Here is a 23,488-nt window from a genome sequence, read left to right as displayed (position 1 = left end):
CAATAAAATGATGGGTAGAATAAGCTTAGTGTTGTCAGTAGTGAATCCTTCACTTCATCTTTGCTCTTAACCATAGCTGTGACGATTGGTGTCCACTCAGCAAAAGAGATAAATATGTATTTTTCCATTACATACAAACAAGTTATATCACTTAAGTTTTAAAATGTCAGACTGGACTACAGTAATTTTGAGAGCACACTGCTGCCTACCATTTTCTGGTAGAGAGTTCTTTTAAGGAGATTTATATACCCGGTCTTCCCTGGGATTGAAATGTGATTGCATCTCCCCAGTTGTTGGTGGCACTTCCTGAACAGTCCAGCAGGTGGTAGTCTAGGAGAGGAACAGTTCTCATCCTTCTTCAGTCCCCTGCCTACCAGCAAAACAGAAGGAAGGTGGACTCAGCAACGTTACCGTTGCCTTCTCTTCTCTGTTGTAAGACTGGTATTTCCAAGGTTGTTCTTTCAAAATGAGTGCTTAGACATAGAGGGTATCTCCAGAAAGTAGCTAAAAATAATTTTGTGTATATGTATGATTATGCAGTATTCTGAAGTTCAAAAATTCTTTTTCTTTTCTTTTTATTTTATGGTGTCTAGAAATTCCACTGGTTTTGTATCTCTTTGCCCTGATTTCAATGACATGGCTTTGGGGAGGCCTGCACATGGCTTACAGACACTTCTGGATGCTGGTCCTCTTTGTCATTTTCAACAGTCTGCAGGTAAGCCTTACAGTTTGGTTACAGCACACATAAACACGAGGCAGGGAGTTTCAACGTAAAGAAATCAAGTGTCCACATGTAGGTGAATTCGTATGCACAAAAACATCATGCAGAGTTTTAGAATAAAATGACAAAGATTATGTTAAAATTTTTTAACACCTGAAATATGGCTGGATCCTCTAACTGCTGGTTATACAAATAGGGAAGACATAAAATATTTACCCTCCTTCATTTTGACAACACCTAAGTAACTACAAAAACATGTTTCTTTTTCAATAGGATTGATGTTTATAAACTTCATAGATGGCAGCCATCTAGGGCATATGCACATATTTGGAGTGGGTCTGTGTCTAGAAATTAGATCAACTGAGAGTAAAATAACAGTGATGGTCAAGCAATTCCCTCTTGAGTCTGGTGCTTGGTGTTTTGGTTCACTGAAAACTGATTGACATCCTCCAAGTCTGGCAATGCCTAGCTTAAATTAGCTTTGTGAGGATGTTTGGATAGCGTAACCAGGAATTATATAACTGTAACAAAAGTTAAAGCTGACTTTTTTAGTGCTTTCGTTAAATGGAAAAAAAGTTGTACCCTGAAATTAGCAAACTGAACAAATGAACACATTTTTTCTTATTTTTCAAAGTGAAAAGATGTGTCCTAGACTAAAACAATTTATTGAATTTGCCAAGGATATCTGTAAACAGCCCTTGTTTGGACCACCATCTTACAAGAAACCTCTGTAGGAAAAATATTAGGATTATAGCATAAAACTGAAACATGACTCAAAACATATTTAGGTTTGCTTTGTAGGAGACAGATTCATTAGTGAGATCATATCTAACAGCATGGTGCCTAATCAAAACATAATATCGATTTAGGGAGGGAAAAATACAAAGTGGCTTAAACATTTGGAATCAAGTTGATACAAGTTGATATATAGACACCTCCCAATAGAGTTATAATTGAGTACCAGCTACTAGCACAGTGTGCCAGTGCTACCATTACTAGGGTGAAGATGACAGCACTGCTTCTCTAGGATCTGATGATTCAGGGAGTAAGCAAACAATTAGCTGTAAGGGTATACTCTGGTAGGTGCCATGTAAACAAAGTGTTATGAGAGCAGAGTAGAGGACTTGTTTACTCCTGCCTGTGCTAGTGTTTGAGCTGAACACCAAAGGTGAGCCACTCAGGTCAGAGGCCCTGTCTTGGTCACCTTTGAATACCTAGGCCTAGCAGAACTAACACCAAAGTCCACATTGACAGCCTATAGATGTGTTTTATTTGGTGGACACACAATGGTACACAGAACAGGGTTTTAGATTTTTTTAATATACAAAGTAAGTCAGAAAGAGAAAAACAAATACCATATGCTAACGCATATATATGGAATTTTAAAAAGTGGTACTGCTGAACCTAGTGGCAGGGCAGGCAATAAAGACGCAGACGTGTAGAGAACAGACATGAGAGCACCGGGGATGGGGGGAAGGGGAAGCTGGGATGAAGTGAGAGAGTAGCACTGACATATACACTACCAAATGTGAAATAGATAGCCAGTGGGAAGCTGCTGCATAGCACAGGGAGATCAGCTCGGTGCTTTGTGACCACCTAGAGCAGTGGAAGGGATGCTCAAGGGAGAGTAGATATGGGGACATATATATATGTATAGCTGATTCACTTTGTTATACAGCAGAAACTAACACACCATTGTAAAGCATTTATATTCCAATAAAGATGTGAAAAATAAATATTTGCTCAATTTTTAAATTGAGAAATTTCACATGAAAACCTGAATGTCTGGCTTTTCTCTAATGGCAGTATTTGCATGGCAGCAATTTTCAAGTCTTGAGTAGATGCTGCCCTCTTTAGATGGGGCACGTTACCTCATTATACTCGATATATTCAATTTGTTCATTTTACCTGCCCCTGAGTTTGTGTCATATTTAATGTTTATTAAATAAGTGATGAGTAGATAGTTAGAGATGGGTATTTCAGGCAGAGAATACAGTGTTAGCCTAGGCTGCAAAAAAGAAACGTGATTAATCTTGCCTACATTTACCAAAGGTTTGGGGGAGGAAGAAAAGTTTTGCAGTTAGTGGTGGGAGAGGAGACAGAAGGCTAGGTTGGCTTAATCACCATGTTACCATGCTCAGAATAGGATGTTAAACTTCAGCCTTTAGGTAAAGGGAAGCCATAAAAGTTGGGTGTTTTGTTTGTTTTATTCTGATTAGTTTTTTAAATTTTGTTAGGGTTTTTTTTTTAATTTTTAAATTCTGAATGGGAATGACATGCTTATACCTGCTTTTTAGAAGGATAACTGGAAATGTTTAGGATGGTATTGAAAAGAAGAGCAGCTCCAGGCAGGAAGGCTGTTATCATATTCCAGCCTATAATGTTTGGGAGTGCACCTGGAGACAGAGATAGGTGACAGGTTTGAGAATATTCTAGAGATAAATATTGACGAAATTTGGTTAGCCAATTAAATGTAGGAATGTAGGGGGCAAGAGAGCAACGTCACCTAGAGATGCTGGCTGTGGTGAATGGCTGGGCACTGACTCCTTTGGTCAACATGGAGATTACAACAAGAGAAGGTCCTAGGGAACATGCAGCAAAGTTGGTGAGTTGGTGAGATTTGGGAGACATTGGTAAAGCTAACCAATGTTTTAGCAGGAAAGCTAGTGAAAGAGATTGTTAGTGAAAGAGAATCAAGATATAGTAGTTTGGAGTTTCTGGTAGAAAAGAAGGCTTCAAAAGAAAACACCTAACTCTGTCAAGTATAGCAGAGAAGTTAAATAGATTGAGAACAGCAGGGCATTGTGGTCTAGTGCACTGGTCCCCGCACTGTAGTGTCATCAGAATCTCGTGAAGGGCTTGCTAAAACACAGATTGTAGGTCCCACACCCAGAGCTTCTGATACAGTAGATCAGGGTGGGACCTGAGAATTTGCATTTCTAACAAGTTCCAGGAGATGCTGATACAGCTGCTCTAGAGACCACAGCTTGAGAACCATTGGTTAAAGTAAGTGTGATCATAACTCCACCAGCCTACTATCTGGTTGACTTCAGCTGAGTCACAGATGTTTACCCAGTTCTACTTTCTTCATCTGTGAAACGGGAATAAATACCATTTAGGATTACAGTGTGATTTAATTAAATGGCATAATGAACATAAAGCAATTGTACAGTAACTCACAGTTAAAGAGCAGTTTTTTTTGTTTGTTTTATTCAAGAAGTTTAATGGAGAAAGCAATAATAGCTTAGGAAGGAAGGTTGGTTGGTTCAAAGGAAACTTGGGGGTTTGGTTTTCTTTCCTTGTGAAAAGAACCAACAGAGAAGAAGAAACTGACAACTGGAGGAAAGGCTCATTGCCTTGGCAAGATCATGGACAGGGCAGGAAAACAGAAGAGACAGACGGCCTGTCTGAGGGAGGAGTTAGACATGTTTCTTTCACTGAGGCTCAGGAAAGAAGGAAGGATAGGAGTACACGAAAAACTCTTCTGGAGCTGAAAGTCTGGAAAGTTGGGGTTTGTATGTAATGCTCTCTCTTATCTCTGAAAGGCACAAAGCAAGGACATTTGTTGAGAGGAATGGATTAAAAGCTTGTGGTAAAAATAGTAAAAGGTAAGGAGCCGTTTCTAAGCAGAAAGTAAATAATAAATTACAGTGGGTTGGAAGATGGTAAAGAAATGACTGCTTAGAGAGAAATTGGTGGGATTCGGGTTGGACACCTGAAATCTGTAATTGTAATTCAGCAGTAATTAAATAAATTAAGCCTTACGATTGAAATGGTAGCCATTGTAACCTATCAAACCACACACAAGAGGAAGGTTTGTTGAGCTCTTATGGAGGTTAGAGGTTTGGTTATAAAGGAGGATTGTTGAGGATTAAACTATAAAGATAAAAAAGGAATTGTTATGATCTCTTTCTTTGAGGAACTGAAAACAAGCTAAGTATAAGTAAAAACTAAAAATATTTCAAACTCATGTTTAATGAGCTTAATTCCATCTATGCGGCACCATTGAAGCAATGACTTTTTGTATCACTGTTGCCTGGTATCTGGTGCACTGGCATATTCCTAGCACCAGTGCTCAGTGAGTCAGTCCTAAAAGGAATGCCTGTTAAGAAACACTTGGAAAATATGGTTTCTCTAGGGTTTATTAAAGTTCATTTAATTTATAAACTACTTCACGTCTTCAACTTGGGCATTTCCATGATTCCATGCTTTTTTAAAATTAATTAATTTATTTATTTAGGCTGCTCTGGGTCTTAGTTGTGGCATGCGGGATCTTTAGTTGCAGCATGTGGGATCTTTTAGTTGCGGCATGAGGACTCTTAGTTGTGGCATGTGGACTCTTAGTTGCGGCATGCAAACTCTTAGTTGCCGCATGCATGCAGGATCTAGTTCCCCAACCAGGGATCGAACCCAGGCCCCCTGCATTAGGAACACGGAGTCTTACTCACTGGGCCACCAGGGGAGTCCCTGACTTTTGTATTTTCTTATTGGCTTTTGTCAACACCTGTGACTGGAAAAGTGTACTATATATCTTATGCTTGGCTTTTATATTTTGCTCAGAGGTGATTACTGCCTCACTTTTTAATCCAGATTATTATTATGCCATAGGTGCTCTGAAACTGACAGATGAAAGTTATATTTTTATAATATTCTGATATTTGATATTTATTATTGGGTACAATTTAAAAAAGAAAATCTTGATCATTTGAAATATTATCAGAAATTTCTTGATCACTTTCTGAAGATTCAGGGTTGAGCTACCAAACTTTTAATATGTTTGGCATTTTAAGAAAATGTATATGAAATACTTTCTAAAGCATGATGGATGCAAATGCAAAAGTGATGTAAAAAAAGTTATCATTCTAAATATGTCTACTGTTATTTTTATTGCTTCTTCCTTGAACTCTAAGACATTTTTTCCTCAAGAACTGAACTTTAATTCAAATTTTTATTGATTTAGGCATGTTATTTACATCTTCTTGATTGTTTAAAAAAATTTAAACTGTTGAGTATTGAGTAAGCAGAACATAGAGAATAAAGGGGGAAATGTCCTCTGAGTTTATTTCCTGGGTTGTTTTTTTTTTTAATTCTAGGAGTTGCTTGCTAGCATGTCAGCATGTTTATGGTATCTGCTGTTTTTCCACTTCCCCATGATGCACTTGATGTGTGGATGTGAGGTGAACAAATCCTGATTTCCATTGCGCTTTCTTTTGTATCAAAAGAGGGACTCTAAAATTTCCAAAAAGAAAAAAGTAGTTCTGTACATACTTGCTTAGCAATCCCAAATCCCAAAGGCCTCGGGGCTCTATCTTGTTTTTTGCTAAATGGGCTTTCTGAGTGCGCTGAGCATGGTAGCCACCACCAGTCTTAATTCCTACCGGCTTTCCAGCCCCAGCAGGGAAAATCCTGTGAAGGACTTAAATTACCCTCACTTTGAATCACTCATTATCCAGAAACCAGTCACAGGGTGGCAGGTACTCTGGCCAGGCCTGGGTCATGAGCAGACGCTAACAGTGGAAAGATGAGTTGATCTCACAAAAACCACATGGAATAGAATTCCCACCAGAAGAAAAGAATCTCTTACCAATAGAATGGTAACAATGCTAGGCAGACCAAAGTAACAGGTGTCCATTATATATATTTTCTAAATTTTCTTGTTCATCGATATGTTTGGACAAGGCCAAGGGCAGCTATTGTCAAACTACTAGGAAACTTAATCAATGTGACATAGGTTTATTATGAATATCGTTGGAATCCATCATATAACCAAATGTCTCTGTATTGTCCACAGAAAAGTCATAAGGGACTACATTATTTTTCTTAATTTTCTCATCCATTAACTCAATAACCACTATTTTTTTAAAAAAAAAAGTTGAGTTTGTCATTTCTAAGTAGATTTATGCTAAAACTTACAGATGACAACTTTCTTAAAATGTTTAGTCCAAGGTATATCCACATTTGTGTAACAATTAAAGAAAATAATCACTAAGTTTGATACTCAGCTGGTAGTCACTAGTAGAACCCTATCAGTCATCATAATATTGAAATAGGCACTGTCTAAACCCCCTGCAAGTGTCCCAGACTTCTAGCTATTTAAGCTAGAAGCACCACAGACCTCTAGTAGCTAAAAGGCTAATGCTTGGCTAGACAGGGAGCGCCAGGACCCTGCTCCGGCACTAGACCTGCAGTCTGACGGGTCAGTGCCTATGCCACACCCTAAACGTTTTGTGCATCGCTCCTAGCTTAACTATGTTCTAAAATACATTTCTATTTTTAACCTAACCACTCAGCTTCAGACTTACATACAGCATTTATTTCAGGTTTCTCTAGGGCTCGCACATTGACTACGTCAAAATTTCACTAACTGACCATCTTCTTACATGTAGGGAATCCCAGGTAAGATAATGAGGGTAGCCGGCAGTAAAGAGGCATGAGCTTCTTGGAGATGCTGAAAAATAAGTTCTGGAGAAGATTCATATACAGAGAAGAACCTTTCCAAAAGCTGAAATGCATTCTTCTTGGAATGCATAAGTTGGCAAGGGAGCGGAACTTTACATAGTATGGGGATATGACATTTCTCAGTATGTGAGTTATGAGACCACATTCTTCAGAATCTTATTTCACTGTCTCCCTGTAACTGACTTGTACTTGTTCGTTTATGTGAGCATCTGGTCTCGAGATGTTCCCTGGCAGTTTTTGAATCATTCCCTATTTCAGAGAAGGGAGTTACAACATGGAATTTGTAGCTAAAAATATATAGCCTGTATTCAAATTTAAGGTCAGCTAGTTAAAATCATTTTCATTCCTAGCCCCGCATCTTTAACAGCTAAATCGCTAGGGAAATAAGTAACTTAAAGGTGGGAACAGTTTCTCCTACATTTTAAAAAATTATTGTTTTTTAGTGGCCACTAGAATGCCTTGAACACATAAAGCATTTTTCTTCTACTAAAAAATAGTGTTTCTTTTCTTTATCCTCCTTCTTTCTTTCTCTCCCTTCTTCCTTCCTTCCCTCTCTTTCTACCTTCTTTCCTCTCTTCCTTCCTTGCTTTCCATGTCTCTCTTGTTGTTCTATGTTGAATTTCAGCAAGGAATATGTTTCCTTGCTCACGGAAAGGTACAGGGTTCATTGCAAATGGAATAGAAAAGAAAATAATCCTCCATTAATTTTCTTCTGTGACAATCCCCGTTTCGCATCCAGAGGGCTTCAGTGCAGGTGTCTACATAGATACAGTACCTATTTAGTCTTGGCTGCTTCCTTTTGAGGATAAACAGCTCTTGGGAAATACGCATTGTTAAATAATCAGTTACAGAGGACTAATTGTTTCAAGGCACTCCCTTTGCCATTGCTTTCCAAGGGCCAGCAGTAATAAGAAATGTCACTTTGTTTCCATTGGAGACTAGCACATGAAGAGTGGAAAACCAGTGTTCCCAGAAAACCCTGGAATAAACATGTAGAAGCCAGAGGAGGTTGGGATTCTATCATTGATTTGTCCCAGAACCATGTCAAGTTCAGTGGAAAAAAATTACTACACTTGTTTTGTAGAGTGAAATTCAGAAACTAATGAATGCCTTGTGTGCTCTTCAGAACGTCCCAGAACATTTCTGTAACTTTACAAATAAATATACAGAAGCTAAGACAAGTAGCTGTATTTAAATTGTCTTGATTAGGTCATGCAACTCTGTTCAGTGTTCAGTAGCATCTGGGCTGATGAAATATCTTTGAGTTTTCATGTAATAAACTTCTTACTCCATTTGACAATGAATGATAGCGTTACCTTCTCATTAACCTGTTGATTGGCCAAGCAGGACTCTTAAGACAGACTGCAGGGTTTTTACTTTTGTTTGTGCTGGGTTCTCTAAATACAAATGTCGGGATCTGATCTGCCAGTGAATGTCTTCTACAAATACAGGTTTAGAAGTGATGGGATTGAATAGACTACGTTTTGACACCTGGCTGCATCCTTGCAAAACAGGTACCCCATTTCTCCTGCCCTAATCCTATGTTAGTTTCTTACTCAGTGGTTTTTCCATTCCAGAGTTTTTTCCTGTGCCCTCTATGACTGCATGTTTTGCATTTTAACTGTGTAACACGGCTTCTTGGGCTTTGTGAGCCTTTACTTTACCTGTGAAAGGATTTAGCACGCTCTGATTCTGAATTATCAAGCCTACAAGAATTAGAGTAAGCGAGACACATACCTCCCCTTGTTAAAACAGTTTTGGGAGAAGAAAGCAGTTAATGTTTGAGCCAGTTTTTACTCAGTCATTCAGATTCTTTGTCTTGGTGTTAATTTATAATTTTTCCAGGGTCTAAAATTTTGTTTTTATCTCATGTATTACTCAGACATTGGGGTGGGGAGAATACATTTTTTTTGTAAATACATTTATATGCATCTTTTATGATAACATTCTGTAATATTGAGCTGTTTAGGTATAGTAGAAGAAGCATACAATTAAGTGTCGTGCAACCTCTATTCTACCAAATGACTTGACATCTCTGAGCTTTAGTTACCTACTTTCCAGAGAGACATGCGAATTCTTGCTCTCAGTTTTGTCCTAAGTATTATATAAAAATATATGTATAAAATATAATTGGTAAACTACATAATGTTTTACAAATACAAAGTTCTATAAATGAATAAATGGACAAAAGAAATGTTTGTCAGAAGCTACATGAAGGCAAATGAGAGACCAAAGAGAGGAAGTTTGTAAGCTCAGTCTTTTTTTTTTTTTTTTTTTTTTTTGCGGTATGCGGGCCTCTCACTGCTGTGGCCTCTCCCATTGCGGAGCACAGGCTCCAGACGTGCAGGCTCAGCGGCCATGGCTCACGGGCCTAGCTGTTCCGCAGCATGTGGGATCCTCCCGGACCAGGTTATGAACCCGTGTCCCCTGCATCAGCAGGCGGACTCCCAACCACTGCGCCACCAGGGAAGCCCCTCAGTCTTTTTTTTTAATTGAAGCATAGTTGATTTACAGTATTGTGTTAATTTCTGCTGTATAGCAAAGTGATTCAGTTATACATATATACATTCTTTTTTAAAAAATATTCTTTTCCCTTGTGGTTTATCATAGGATATTGAATATAGCTCCCTGTGCTACACCATAGGACCTTGTTGTTTATCCATTCAATATATACTAGTTTGCATCCACTAACCCCAAACTCCCACTCCATCCCTCCCTCAGTCCCCCTCCCACTTGACAGCCACGAGCCTGTTCTCCATGTCTGTCGGAGCTCAGTCTTTAAATCCTCTCTTCAGCCACTGGTTCTCCCCCTGAATGGTCTCATCCCCTCTTGGGTATTCCCCTCATGCAGTCCCTTGCGATTACACTCACAGTGCTTGGCTTACAACATAGATTGTTGTCATCACTCATCTGCTTTTAAATGTGTAGCACATGCCTTCAGTTTCAGGTAAGTAACTTATGGGGGCAAAATAGGTTTATTGTGAGACTGCAGGGATTGGTGGGGACTGTAGAAGAACCAGACAGTAGAGCCTCCTCCCCAAAGCATGAAGATGAGAAAAGCAAACATTGTGTGGGCCAAACAAAAGCTTTGGCAGGTAAATTCTCATAGGTGGTAGTCAGTGTGCAACTCCCATATAAAAAGTTCAAATTTCTTTCTCTGAAGAGGATTTAATTTTCTTTTGGAAGCCAAAAGAGAATACGGGCTGGTCACCTCTTTGGTCCAGTAGAAACTGGGTTTCAGGCATTGCGATGGTTACTCTAGTTATGTTTTGCCCCCTCTCTTGGGGCAAACTAAAAGTTTGTTCAGGGGACCCAGGTGACTCAGCTGAAAGCCTGTCGTGTTTCCTGGAACTCCTCTTCCTCGCAGTCTCTGGACCCCGTTGTTTCATTCCCTGGTACTGTGAGCCTACTGAATTCTCTGCTTAGCTTTTGAGCCTCTGAGCAGCTGCTTTCTGCTTAGTTTCTTAGCCTTTCAGCCCCATGCAGCTTGAGAAGTGGCAAATGCCTTTACCATTCCCTTTCTCTTTGGAGCCTTGGCCCCTCAAGTCCTCGTTGCTTTAGTAGATTTGAACTCTATTTTTTGTCTCCCCAACCTAGTCAGATTGCTGCAAGTCCCAGCTACAACTTTCTGTTCAGCCTCTGGGCATCTCACTTTGAATTGGAAAACTCCCTGAAGGAAAAAAAAAAAAGCAGTGAATATAGGGCTCCCCACTCAATGGGTTTAGCTTCTCTCTAGGATCTTGGTCCCTCAGATACTAGCTGTTTGTATGCCTTCCCTCTGCTGTTTTGTTACTGTATTTGTTATTGTCTATGTGTATCTGAAAGTGTATTCTCCAGCTTGTAGAATTGTAATCAATTAGAGTTAATTTGATATAAACTCTATCAGAGCCAGAAACCAAAGTCTCAAATTTATTTCAACAAGTATCTAATAAATGTTTAATATAAACAGAATGCACATTAATAAATGAAGATATTTAGAGTCACTGCAATTCATCAAATATCCAGTGGATACCTCTTAAAACATATGCACTGGGCTGGTGGTGCTCCTGGGAACACTGATGAGGAAGCCTATACATGCAGCTTCTTAAGGTCAACTGATGAGGTGTACTTTATGTCTTCTATATCACCAAAACATATATATAGTATATATATTATATATATATATATTATATATATATTACATATATATATAGTATTTTGAAAAATAAAAACTGAGTAAGGTCTTAGAATTTATAATCCATCAGTTGAAGACTGAGATTCAAAAAGGAGTTTCTGGCTATAGAATAACCTCATACCTATTTCACAAAACTAAAATACACCAATAAGACAAACAGACAAACAATGCAGAGGAGCAGCTAAAGGTGCGTATTTTGAAAGGTTACTGCTCTAGGAAACAGGTCGGCCTTCTCAGAATATGGATTTTAAAAAATGCCAACTAGGGCTTTCCTGGTGGCGCAGTGGTTGGGAGTCCGCCTGCCGATGCAGGGGACACGGGTTTGCGCCCCGGTCCGGGAGGATCCCACGTGCCGCAGAGCGGCTGGTCCCCTGAGCCATGGCCGCTGAGCCTGCGCGTCCGGAGCCTGTGCTCCGCAACGGGAGAGGCCACAACAGTGAGAGGCCTGCGTACCGCAAAAAAAAAAAAAAAAAAAAAAAAATGCCAACTAAACTCCTACTGAAAAAAGTTTTAATGGCATGAATTCAAATATAAACTGAAATTTTTAAAAAAATCATTTTAGCTAGATGGATCCAGGAAGTTCTCTCTTCATCCTTCAGAATAAATCAATTCCATGTTACTGTTTTCCTCTGCAAATATTTAAATAACATTCTCGTTAGCTTGAGAAATACCATGAAATAGTGAGGTAAACGTATTTTGGAATACAGATACTGTCCTACAGATTTTCAGCTTTGTGGTCTTAGGCAAATTATTTAATTTTTCCAAAATGGGAATACTACAATTTACTTTGTAAGGCATCTGTGGACATCAAGCAAAAAATATTTTTAGATTTCTAGCATATAATAGGTGTGTAGTAACATTAACTGCCTTTCTTCTTTCCCTCATGTGACACCATAATTGCATACGCATTTAAGATTATTTCCACACAAATGAAACCTCTGAGCTTCAGATCTTCAGAGCGTACCACTGAAATCAGTTAGCAGTGTTTCTCTAATTGCTGATTATTTGGTCTTTTCAGAACCCTGCTGATGTCACAGGCCACATTCACTAAGCTGTCATCTCAATGATCTTATTTAGCTACGACCCCAGTATATAGATACTATATAAATGTGATGTAAATATGACATCTGTTAGTTATAGGGTGTCCTTTGTTCCAAAATGTTAGTTATGAGTATAACTATAAACACTTCAGATTCTCTGTCAGCCTTGGAAACTCTCACTATAAAGTGGTAATATGGTAGATTACATGTATTTTACCTTATTGTTTGAGCCAATATCATAACACTGGAAATTTTATATGCATCCATTCAAAAACATTAATCTAGAATGTGTTTGTATATGTATATGTTAGACCACACGTCTCCATGCCTCTCTGCTCAATATATATTTATAATAAAAATCACAACAATAGTAACTAATATTTATTAAGTGCATATTATGTGGAATTGTATTTATTTCATTTAATCCTCACAACAACCCTGCAAGGTAGAGACTATTATATTTGCCATTTTAAATACAGAGAAACAGGGTTTCCCTGGTGGTGCAGTGGTTGAGAGTCCGCCTGCCAATGCAGGGGACACGGGTTCGTGCCCAGGTCCGGGAAGATCCCACATGCCGCAGAGCAGCTGGGCCTGTGAGCCATGGCCGCTGAGCCTGCGGGTCCGGAGCCTGTGCTCCGCAATGGGAGAGGCCACAGCAGTGAGAGGCCCGCGTACCGCAAAAAAAAAAAAAAAAATACAGAGAAACAGAGTCTTAGAGAAGTTAAGTAATTTAGGCTCGGTCACACACCCAGTTACTTATGAGCTGGCATTCTATAAACTATGATCAGTTCCCCCACTAGGCTCTGCAATGCTGCAAGACTGTAGAACCTCTTATTATTTCCTTATTCCACAGTACCTTAGCAGAAGGCTGTGCTTATAGTAGCTTTCAACAAATGCTTGTTGAATTAAAAATTTTGCTAAATTAAAATGCATAAAGAGACAAGATGAATTAAAATGAATCAATAAGCATAGTTAACATATGAATTATTGTTTTGTTATCTTTCACTTATAAAAAATTAATGCATTTCAACAAATGTTTGTCTATTTTAACATTGATGTTCACTATAAAATCACATTCTCCCAAAGAACAGTGTCTTTTTGGCTTAGTTGAAGATCTTCATTGAGGGATCTGTGGGGCAGCAGTATCGTACACAGCAGATTCCAGATTAGACAGAAGTTCCACAGTGAATATGCTGCCCACAAGTTATCTGCCATCCTTCATTTCCCTAGTTCTGTAATTTAGGCAGTCTTAATAGAAGTGACCTTGAGCATCAAGTTAAGTTAGCAAGTCAGGTTCCTGTGGCTTGCTTAGGACACTTGTAAACACTGAGAAAGCTGAAACAGACATTAAAAAAAAAAAAAAAAAAAAAAAAAGGGGCTTCCCTGGTGGCGCAGTGGTTGAGAGTACGCCTGCCGATGCAGGGGACACGGGTTCGTCCCCCAGTCCGGGAGGATCCCACATGCCGCAGAGTGGCTGCGCCCGTGGGCCATGGCCGCTGAGCCTGCGCATCCGGAGCCTGTTGCTCCGCAGTGGGAGGGGCCACGGCAGTGAGAGACCTGCGTACCGGAAAAAACAAAACAAAACAAAACATGATCCCTACCTTCAGAGGCAGGAAAAGCTCTAAAATCACATGTGATGTTGGTGGTTTGTCTATGGCTTCCTTACAGATCCCTTGCTTTCTCTTCCCATCTCTCATTGTCTATGCCACTCTTAAAGCCCAAGCTCTTCTTAACTGCTGCTGCAGCTGAACTGCCTTCCATCTGGACCAATTGCCTAGTCTGTCTTTTTAAATATCATATAGACCTTACTGGGTAGGAAAAAACTTACATATGGGACACAATTAGAGACTAAGACAGGGCTAGAAGAAATCAAGTGTTGGATTACATGACCCAGGCTCCAAGCATCTAGGAGGATGATCCTTAAAGGAGATGCAAAAACCATATGCCTTGAGCTAAACAGGCCAGATGGAGTGGGTTTCCCAAACCTCTGGTAAGACTCTTATCTATGAACTCCACTGTTTTCTGAAATCCCTAACACATTACTTTTCAGTGAATATCAACTAAGTTTAAACATGGCAGCAAAAGCACAGTACAGTTAACATTCTTCTAGGAAAACATGATAAGTCTCTGGCTTTATTTTTCTCCACTTACTTGATATTTACGGTGAAGACAAAGACATAGTAAACTTAGCACTAACTAGGGCTAGACAAGCCATCTGAAATGATGGAATTGCAAAAAACGGAATGGAGACTTTAGATTCACTGGCTGTATTCAATCCAAGGAGCGATTGTCCCAGATGTGCTTGGGTCTCTTAAAATGAAGTCAGGGAATTGATGCTTGAGAAGCCATTGTCTCCCTTTGGCTTCTCTGCTTTCTCTCCTCTTTGAGGGTTTAGGCAGTCTCTTGTCTGCTGATGTGGTCGCAGCACTTTGCACTGAAGATTTCTTGTTTCATCACTGAGTGCCCACCTCCATCCCCAGCACTAGCAAGAGTTGGAGAATCTTAAGTGAAAGAGTGCAGGAAAAAAGATTACTAGAACTGTATAACCTGATTACTAGAGCTGTATTAGTGACCTGATCACTTGCTAAAAGGAAGTTTTTCAAAGGAATTTTTTTTCTTTTTTCAATGAAGAGTGATAGGCAAATTAAAATTGAATAAATTTATCCATGATTTTTTTTTTTTATCTGAAAACCCTCGAATACTTTTCCCCTTTAAAGTCTAACAGTTCATGGGGTAACCAGAGCTATTACAATGAGTTGGACAGGGTATAGTCTTATTAAATGAATTTTGCAATAGTTGTAAATGTTACCGAATTACAGATGATATGCTTTTAAGTTATCCACTTTTCATGAAGAATCGCTATAAAAATAAAGGGGAGGGCTTCCCTGGTGGCGCAGTGGTTGAGGGTCCGCCTGCCGATGCAGGGGACACAGGTTCATGCCCCGGTCTGGGAGGATCCCACATGCCGCAGAGCGGCTGGGCCTGTGAGCCATGGCCGCTGAGCCTGCGCGTCCGGAGCCTGTGCTCCACAGCAGGAGAGGCCACAGCAGTGACAGGCCCACGTACCGCAAAAAAATGAATAAATAAATAAAGGGGACACTGTACAGGGATGCCTCCCTTTTCACTTCTCATCCCAAGTTTGAAAACTTAGTTAGGTGTTTCTGAGTCTGTGAGGAATCTGCTTCTTTTTAATTTTCTTATAATAATATTGTATTAGTAATAGATTTATTTATACTAATTTTCCTATTAATAACGCATTTATATTTCTCTGGGTCTTTTAAAAATGTACATGCTTGAAACAAATTTAAGAAAAGTTGTCATCCCCATGGACGCTTTTCAACATCACATTCCTATGAGATACTTTTGAGAAATTTAACTTTCTGCAATAGCCTTTTGCTTTTCTTTTATTCAGATTATCTCATTCATCATATTTTAAAGGTTTGCTTTCTTCCAAAGAAGCCAATTAAGTAGCCCTTATAGAAAAAAAATCTGCAAAAGTTTTTCACATCTACTTGAATTTCGTCCATTTGCAAATTTGGTTACTTCTAGACTAGTCTCAATATTTTAAGGAAACATCCAAGAAAATATTTTTTATTTCTAAATGCATACTGGCCTCAGGTAAAGTGTTTGGATGTCTCTCATCAGTGCCAGTGTGACTTTATGTGTGTACAGTCTTCAGTAAAATGAAATAATATACTACAGGTAAAGAGAGCGTGACAAGTTCCTGTTGACTACACTAGTTGAATATAGGTTCTATACGAGAACCTCTGCTCTGTTCTTCAATCATGAGCTCCACTTCAAAATTAAATTACCTGAAAAACATTAACCTAGAATAATATAGATGTGTACTGCCAGTGCAAGAGTTATCTTGAAGAATGGGTGCCTTCAAATCATTGCTGCAAATTTTGTGGACTTGCTGTGTTTATCACCCCAATTTTTGTAGGTTTTATTACGATGTGCTTGTAAAATTCTTATTTCGTCCTCTTCGTCCATGCTTCAGTATGTTACTTACGTATAAATGATAAAATCCACAGTGTTTTGTAACTGGTAGGTTTCTCTTAGTACACTATAATTTAGTACTTTCGTCTTTGGACAGAGTCCACAGTGTTTTTCTATGCCTCTAAACCATATAAATCAAACATTTTATTCGGAAAAGTAGAGTCAGAGAAACAGAAAGATCATCTCTACCAAAACAAAACCACATTTCGCTAGTCCTTGATACTTAATTTCATCATGTGCTCTTCTCTCTCAAGCATGGAATGCACATTTTTAATGCAAAAGTGAATTGAAACCATATATAAAATCTGTTTGAAATCTGCCTTTGTTTGAATCACCAAATGGGTTCATTAATTGGTGTGAATTAACAAAATCCTATACACCCCTGACCTTGACGCTCACTACTCTGTTCCTTTCTCCTGCCTCCCTTTACTGACTTGAGGGAAAGAGACTTGTTCTGTCGTGCTATAGTTATAGCTGTGCTCCCCCTCTACCTGCCACTGTGAATTTTCTGAGAATCCTGTCTGGTTGCCACTATTACCCCACACACCTGTAGGATTCATTCCAGCTTGTTCTTTCTTTTACACATTACTCTTCTTCTGCAGACCTCTCCTTCTCATTGTATACAACCATAATTCTGAGAGATTCTGCCCTTTTCTCTATTGGTATCCATACTGTTTATAATTCCCTTCTTCTACTTAAAACAGTCACCTGCCCCTGCCTAACCTTCTTTGTTTTCTGCTCCTCTGGATTATTATCTCCTATTACATATATTGCATTTTTTGCTCCTTTCACTATGACAACAATTCTTGGGCACCAAAAATAGTTTTATCATTCTATCAGATTCTCACTGACTTAGTAATCTTATTTATTTATTTATTTATTTATTTATTTATTTATTTATTTATTTTAGGCTGCATTGGATCTTCATTGCTGTGCACGGGCTTTCTCTAGTTACGGTGAGCAGGGGCTACTCTTCGTTGCGGTGTGCGGGCTTCTCATTGCGGTGGCTTCTCTTGTTGCAGAGCACAGGCTCTAGGCACGCGGGATTCAGTAGTTGTGGCACATGGGCTCAGTAGTTGTGGCTCGCGGGCTGTAGAGCACAGGCTCAGCAGTTGTGGCACACGGGCTTAGTTGCTCTGCGGCATGTGGGATATTCCCGGACCAGGGCTCAAACCTGTGCCCCCTTCATTGGCAGGCGGATTCTTAACCACTGTGCCACCGGGGAAGTCCCCTGATTTAGTAATCTTGCATCAACTACTTTACCTTATGGATGAAGAAGCCAAGGCTGGAGAGGTTGACTTGCTAAGTCACTAAGTTTTCTTTCTAAAATTTCTCCTTTTCCTCTTTATTTTCATTTGGGGCCAAAATAGTCTTTGAAGAACACCATCATAAAAAGAAATCAATTACAAATGTATTACTATATCGCCCAAGTACAAAAAGACATGTATAGACTTGCATATACAATAGGTTGTACTTATGGGTTGTGATGACCCATGAAGAAAGCTTTGAACTAAGAATTAGGAAGCACAGATATGTCACTAGCTAATTGTGTGACACTGACCAAGTCATGAGGGCGGAATTTCTTCATCTATGAAACAAATAGAATCAAATAATATCTTGCCTAGCTCTGGAACTTAATGGTTCTTTTCCAAAACTTTATAAAAATGACTGATGCTCTGTGTGAGGAATCAGAAAAGTTTTAGAGACATTGCTTTTGCCATTCGTTCTTTTTATAACTTGTGCAAGTACATGTTTTCTGCTATTCTTTTGTTTCAATTGGAAAACCGAGACCTCAGAGAGTAAGATGAGCTCTAGGGTAACTGACCAATGAGGGGTTGGTCTGGGAACTGAACCCGGGTTTCCAGCAAACAACCACTGGTCCCAGATGACATCCCAGTGTTCTTCTGTGCTGTCACTGCCCTTTCTTCACTCATAGGTGCTTTCCACGCTTCTCTTTGCTCAATCTCAGATATCTCCTAAGTCTCCCAGAACCCTGAAGAGCAATCACAAGATTAACAGAAGAGTACCTTTTGTATTTGAAACCCCAGTTTTGTTTCATACTAAAACCCCTTTCCCAAACAGTGCATTTAAAATAGTTTAATGGGGCTTCCCTAGTGGTGCAGTGGTTAAGAATCCGCCTGCCAATGCAGGGGACATGAGTTCGAGCCCTGGTCTGGGAAGATCCCACATGCCTCGGAGCAACTAAGCCTTTACAACACAACTACTGAGCCCGCGCTCTAGAGCCCACGAGCCACAACTACTGAAGCCCACGTGTCTAGAGCCCACGCTCCACAAGAAGAAAAGCCACCGCAATGAGAAGCCCGCATGCCGCAACGAAGAGTAGCCCCTGCTCACCGCAACTAGAGAAAGCCCACACATAGCGACGAAGACCCAACGTGGCCAAAAATTAAATAAATAACTTTAATTTAAAGAATAAATAAAATAAAATAGTTTAATGACAGTAACAAATAGCAGCTCAAGAGACACAAATATTCATAGTTAAATGCTAAATTGATGATACTGACAAGAATGCTCTATCACTTACTAGGTGTCACTGGGAAATGTACTTCACTTCTCTAAGCCTCAGTTTCTCTCTTCTGAAAAATGGGGATGATAAAAGTACCTACCTGAAGATTGAATAATATGAAAACATAATATATGTGAACCATGGTCAAGTTTGTGGAGTTGAAAGACTGCTCAGAAATACTAGTTACTCTTACTGTGATGGTTGTGATCTAGTCTTATTCGTAATTATTCTTAGCAACAATAATAATAATTAGAGAAGTTTGCTGAAAGGTCTAGAAAAGGCAGAGATGACTTCATGAAAGATGTGGTCCTAGAGCTGGGCTGCAATGGATTCCAAATTTGGATGAGTTTGGAGGAGAAGAAAGTCTCTTCAGGGTCTTCAGATAGAAGAAATGGATCAGTCAAAGGCACAAGATGGGAAAGAACATGGTCATCTTCATCTAACTGGAATGACGCTTATGTAGGAGAATAAAAAGAAATAGCATTGAGGGCTTCCCTGGTGGCTCAGTGGTTGAGAGTCCGCCTGCCGATGCAGGGGACACGGGTTCGTGTCCCGGTCCGGGAAGATCCCACATGCCGCGGAGCGGATAAGCCCGTGAGCCGTGGCCGCTGAGCCTGCGCGTCCGGAGCCTGTGCTCCGCAAGGCCACAACAGTGAGAGGCCCGCGTACCGCAAAAAAAAAAAAAAAAGAGCATTGAAAAGGCCCTGGAGTGGGAGTGGGGAGGTGGCATGAGCAAAGTCTTTTCGCCACATTGTTATCTATTAGAACAGTTTCAAGACCTTTTTTAAAAACTTCTTTAAAAAAATCATTCTTTTGTAAATACCTTAACCACTGTAAATATTTAATTCAGTTCTTTTGCATTCCATCTATAAAGGCAAGTTCAAAGACAGCCACCAGGGTGTTTATTTTGCTGGAACACAGAACCATAACCACGGATGCCCTTGCTCCTCCCACTGTCACTGCCTCAGCATGAGCTCCAAGCAGCATGAAAGAAATTTATTATAAATAAATAAAACGTAAATGCATAAAATAAAATTGTGATCCAGAGTGTAATCTTGAGATCAGGGGCCATGATTTGTAAATCTTCCATGCATCTCACAATCCCAGCCCTCCCGATAGTGCTGAGAACCTGCTGAATTGAATCCAGAAAGCACTTACAGTTTTGGACAGTGCACCAAGGGGCACTGCTGTGAAAGAACCTCATCCCAACCTTAAGGCACGGAGAATGGCACCTGAACTTCGCACTGTTGGTATCCATCTAAAACCACTGGCCGTTCTCTTTTTTCTCTTCTTATCTCAGTCTCTATTCCATCAGCTGGACTTTGTTATCATTTTTCTTTCCCTTTCAACATCTGTTTTTGATTGCATCTGTTCTCCTTGTTTTTTAATCTGTCTTGATCATTCTCACACATTCGGGGTTCCGTCAGTAATCCTCAAGATAATTATGTGTGTTATCGTCTGAGACAGCAAGGCTTCCGCACACAAGGACCCATCTCTGCCCTGAAAACACAAAGCCAAGAAATCCACCTAATAGTGTTCTGCAAGGCATTGTTTGTTTGTTTGTTTTAGGAGACATGCTGAATTTCCCAGTTCAGGAAGGGTGAAAAGACGGAATAAAACATCCAGATGTGCGCGATTTCAGAAAGCCAGTGCACATTCCTAGTAGCAGTTAATGATGGCCGGTGCTGTGAGGAATCATAGGCAGGCAACTGGATTCCCCAAGTCAGCCCAGAGTTGATTGCTTGTGTTTTCAGAGCTGTGTGAAAGAAAGAACTGTAGCTGCCTCACTGCTGTGCAGTCAACGGGCGTCTTACAGCTGCAGGCCCTGAAGCACTTTGAAAATCACCCCAATTGTCTTTTGCCTCTGTGTTACCAACTTATCACCTAGCCCTGCAGCAGGTTTCACGCTGCGTTTCACCAGAAGCTAGCCTCTGCTGTTTTCTAAGGAGAGAACTGGCAGCTGTCCTGAATACGGAGTCTAAACGTAATCTCCACAGTTTCAGGTTGAAGCAAAGAAACTATTTGAGTGCCCTTATCTTGACTTCGGACATCAGGCCTTACGTTTATCAACTTTGCATTCCAATTTGGGGCCCGCATTAAGAAATAAAATAAAATCACACACACACACACACACACACACACATTTCCCCTTTAGCCCTTAGCACTCTCTCCCTTAGCATGACGTTACATCTTTTTATCGACAAATAGTTGGCTCAGTTATACGAGTTATCTGTCTTCCTCACTAATAAGTCTTTTCCTGCCAAAGCAATTCGATTCACAGACACAAGGCCATCAGAGAGGGGAGGAATTTGGGCCTTTCTTGAACTTCTGACCCTTTGGCAGAGGAATATGGTTCTTACTAGTAAATGCCCGCATGCAGCTTCAGGGCAGCTCCGAGGCAGGTAGAAAGGGGAAGGAAGAGGTTAGAGAAAGTACCAGGCAAATTGCCAAATATCTGCTGACAGCAGCCTAGCGCTTCCACCAGGTCCTCTCTTAGGAACTTCGGCTGCTTTCTCGAGCAGCTGCACACACTCCCACGCTCCAAGGCCTGAGAGCAGACAGGCCGGGCCTGCGGTCAAGAGGCAGCGTGCATTGTCTAAAGGGGCAGCAGCTACTTGGCTCCAGCTAAGCGTTTACTAGACAGGAAGCAGAGCTGCTGTCAGCCCAATCGTATGATTTTTCTAGAGAAGCCAGAAACCAGATTTTGATGTGCAAGCTCCTAACTTGTTAATGTTGGCAACTAAGGTAAAGCCAACCTTGAAATAGTGTACAGGCCAATCACAGCGTGTTAGCAGGCGATGCTCAGCTGCCAGGGTGTGGCCTCTGGCTTTACCTAGGAGGCACTCATGGAAGGGCTTCTTCCCTCGTGGTCCATGTGGATCAGGGACAAGAAACTCTTTCCCGGCTTCGCTGTCATTTACACATTTTTTTTTATACCAGACATTTTTAAAAAAATCAGAGTTGTTTTAAGAATTCTTGGACCCCTTTTCTGAACATAGTCTGGAACGAGCCCCAACTCCCAGGGTGGCCACAGGATGGTCCATCCCCTCAAGTGACCTCCAGTCCGTGGCTGATCCGAGAGGGGAAGGGGAAGAGGCTGGCCCTTCCGGATGACTGCGAGACACGTGGTTCAACCTTGCTCAGATCTACAGCCCGAGAGCAGGCGCAAATCCAGTTATCCTTGATAGATGGGGAAAAGCACACGCCTGGCAAGTCGGGCCAGGACCTCCTCAGCTGTGCTTGGCAACCTGCAGTTATGTCCGAGCATACGGGAATGAGATGCTGTGGGAGACGGAGGAGATAAAGGGGCGATGGAATGGGGAGTGTCAGGGAATGGTACTCATTCCTATTCCTCAACTGGAGCTAAAAACAGGCCATGAAAATCAAAAGTAAAGGAGCTCAGTAACCATGCTCTGTGCTGCTTCCTTACGTGTTCCTTGAATGTACCCCTCCATCCACCAGGCTATTGGAAATTTTCACCAAAAATAGAGGCAGTGCCAGTGGTCCAGTGGCTGGGATGGAGACAACAGACGATTTTTGTTCCAAGTGGAGGACTGGGGCATGTGAGCAGATGAGCCGTGGGACAAGGCAAAAGAAATGTCAGCCCCTGGGCTCATGGGTGTATTTCTTCTTTACGCTTCTTTATGGTGTGTGAGAGTTGGGCCAGAAGTCTAATTAAGTGAGTCAGGACCTGCAGTTTTGGCTTTATCCAGCCGCACTTCAAAAATGCAGCTCAGCATTTGAGACGGTGTCATCTGTGTCTTGTATTTGTTCCTTTGTTTCTTTTTAATTGATTTTTTTTTCCCAGAGAGGCGAGGCTGACATCAGTCAAGTATGTGAAGCAAGCTTATCTAATTAAAATTTTGTTTATTTACTTGTGATTTTAAGAAGAATATGAAGCATGTTTGTGAGACGTTTGTGTCTGGAAAGTGTTGAGCAACTCTAAAGCTCTGTAGCATGTGGCTATTGGCTAAAAATTGCTAAATTATGTTTCTTTATTTTCCACAAAATGTCAGATGTTGTTCTTGTGCTTCTATAAAGGTCAGTATGACTTAAAGAGAGGGGAAAAAATGAAACTTGGACCATTCACTTGTTATTAAACTTCAGAAGTGTTTTATTTACCAGTAAAATTAAATCTAAAAATGTTTTCCTGGCTCTGAAACAAGAGGAACTAGATTGCAATAAAGTTAATGACTTTGTATTACTTTCCTCTTCTTTCTGGGCCTTTCACTGAAAAAGCAAGGAGAAAACTAGTTTGACAGGAAAAGTTGTTTATGATTACTCTGTGTGTACATATATGTGGAATATATATGATCATGTGATGTGGGTGGGTTTTGTCATAATTTTTCCCCTATGCTTTTCTACCCTTTGTTGTTCTTGAACAGAATATAGTTGTGGAAATAAAGTCTTTTACTGAATACATTGCATAGGCAGTTACCAAACGCTAACCAGGGACTTGCTTCTCAAGCAGAGAGGTCGTCTCCTGTTTATAATTGATGATGAACAACCGAGCACACACACACACACACACACACACACAGGGCTAGAAAAAGAGAAAATACTATCTG

At 40.3% G+C, this 23,488-nt stretch overlaps 1 protein-coding gene across 1 annotated transcript in view; it reads left to right on the top strand.

Annotated features, from left to right (window-relative positions):
• The window catches only part of ADGRV1 (adhesion G protein-coupled receptor V1), a 524,493-nt gene that overhangs the window by 463,561 nt on the left and 37,444 nt on the right, over positions 1 to 23,488 (top strand). The window contains exon 86 of the mRNA XM_004263660.2: positions 594 to 715. Coding sequence (XP_004263708.1) covers positions 594 to 715 — 122 coding nt within the window. The remainder of the gene's footprint in view (positions 1 to 593; positions 716 to 23,488) is intronic.

This window comes from Orcinus orca, chromosome 3, assembly GCF_937001465.1.
Source record: "Orcinus orca chromosome 3, mOrcOrc1.1, whole genome shotgun sequence".
NCBI lineage: Eukaryota > Metazoa > Chordata > Mammalia > Artiodactyla > Delphinidae > Orcinus > Orcinus orca.
The sequence above is the reverse complement of the archived record's forward strand: the minus strand, read 5'-3'. Positions and strand labels throughout refer to the sequence as shown.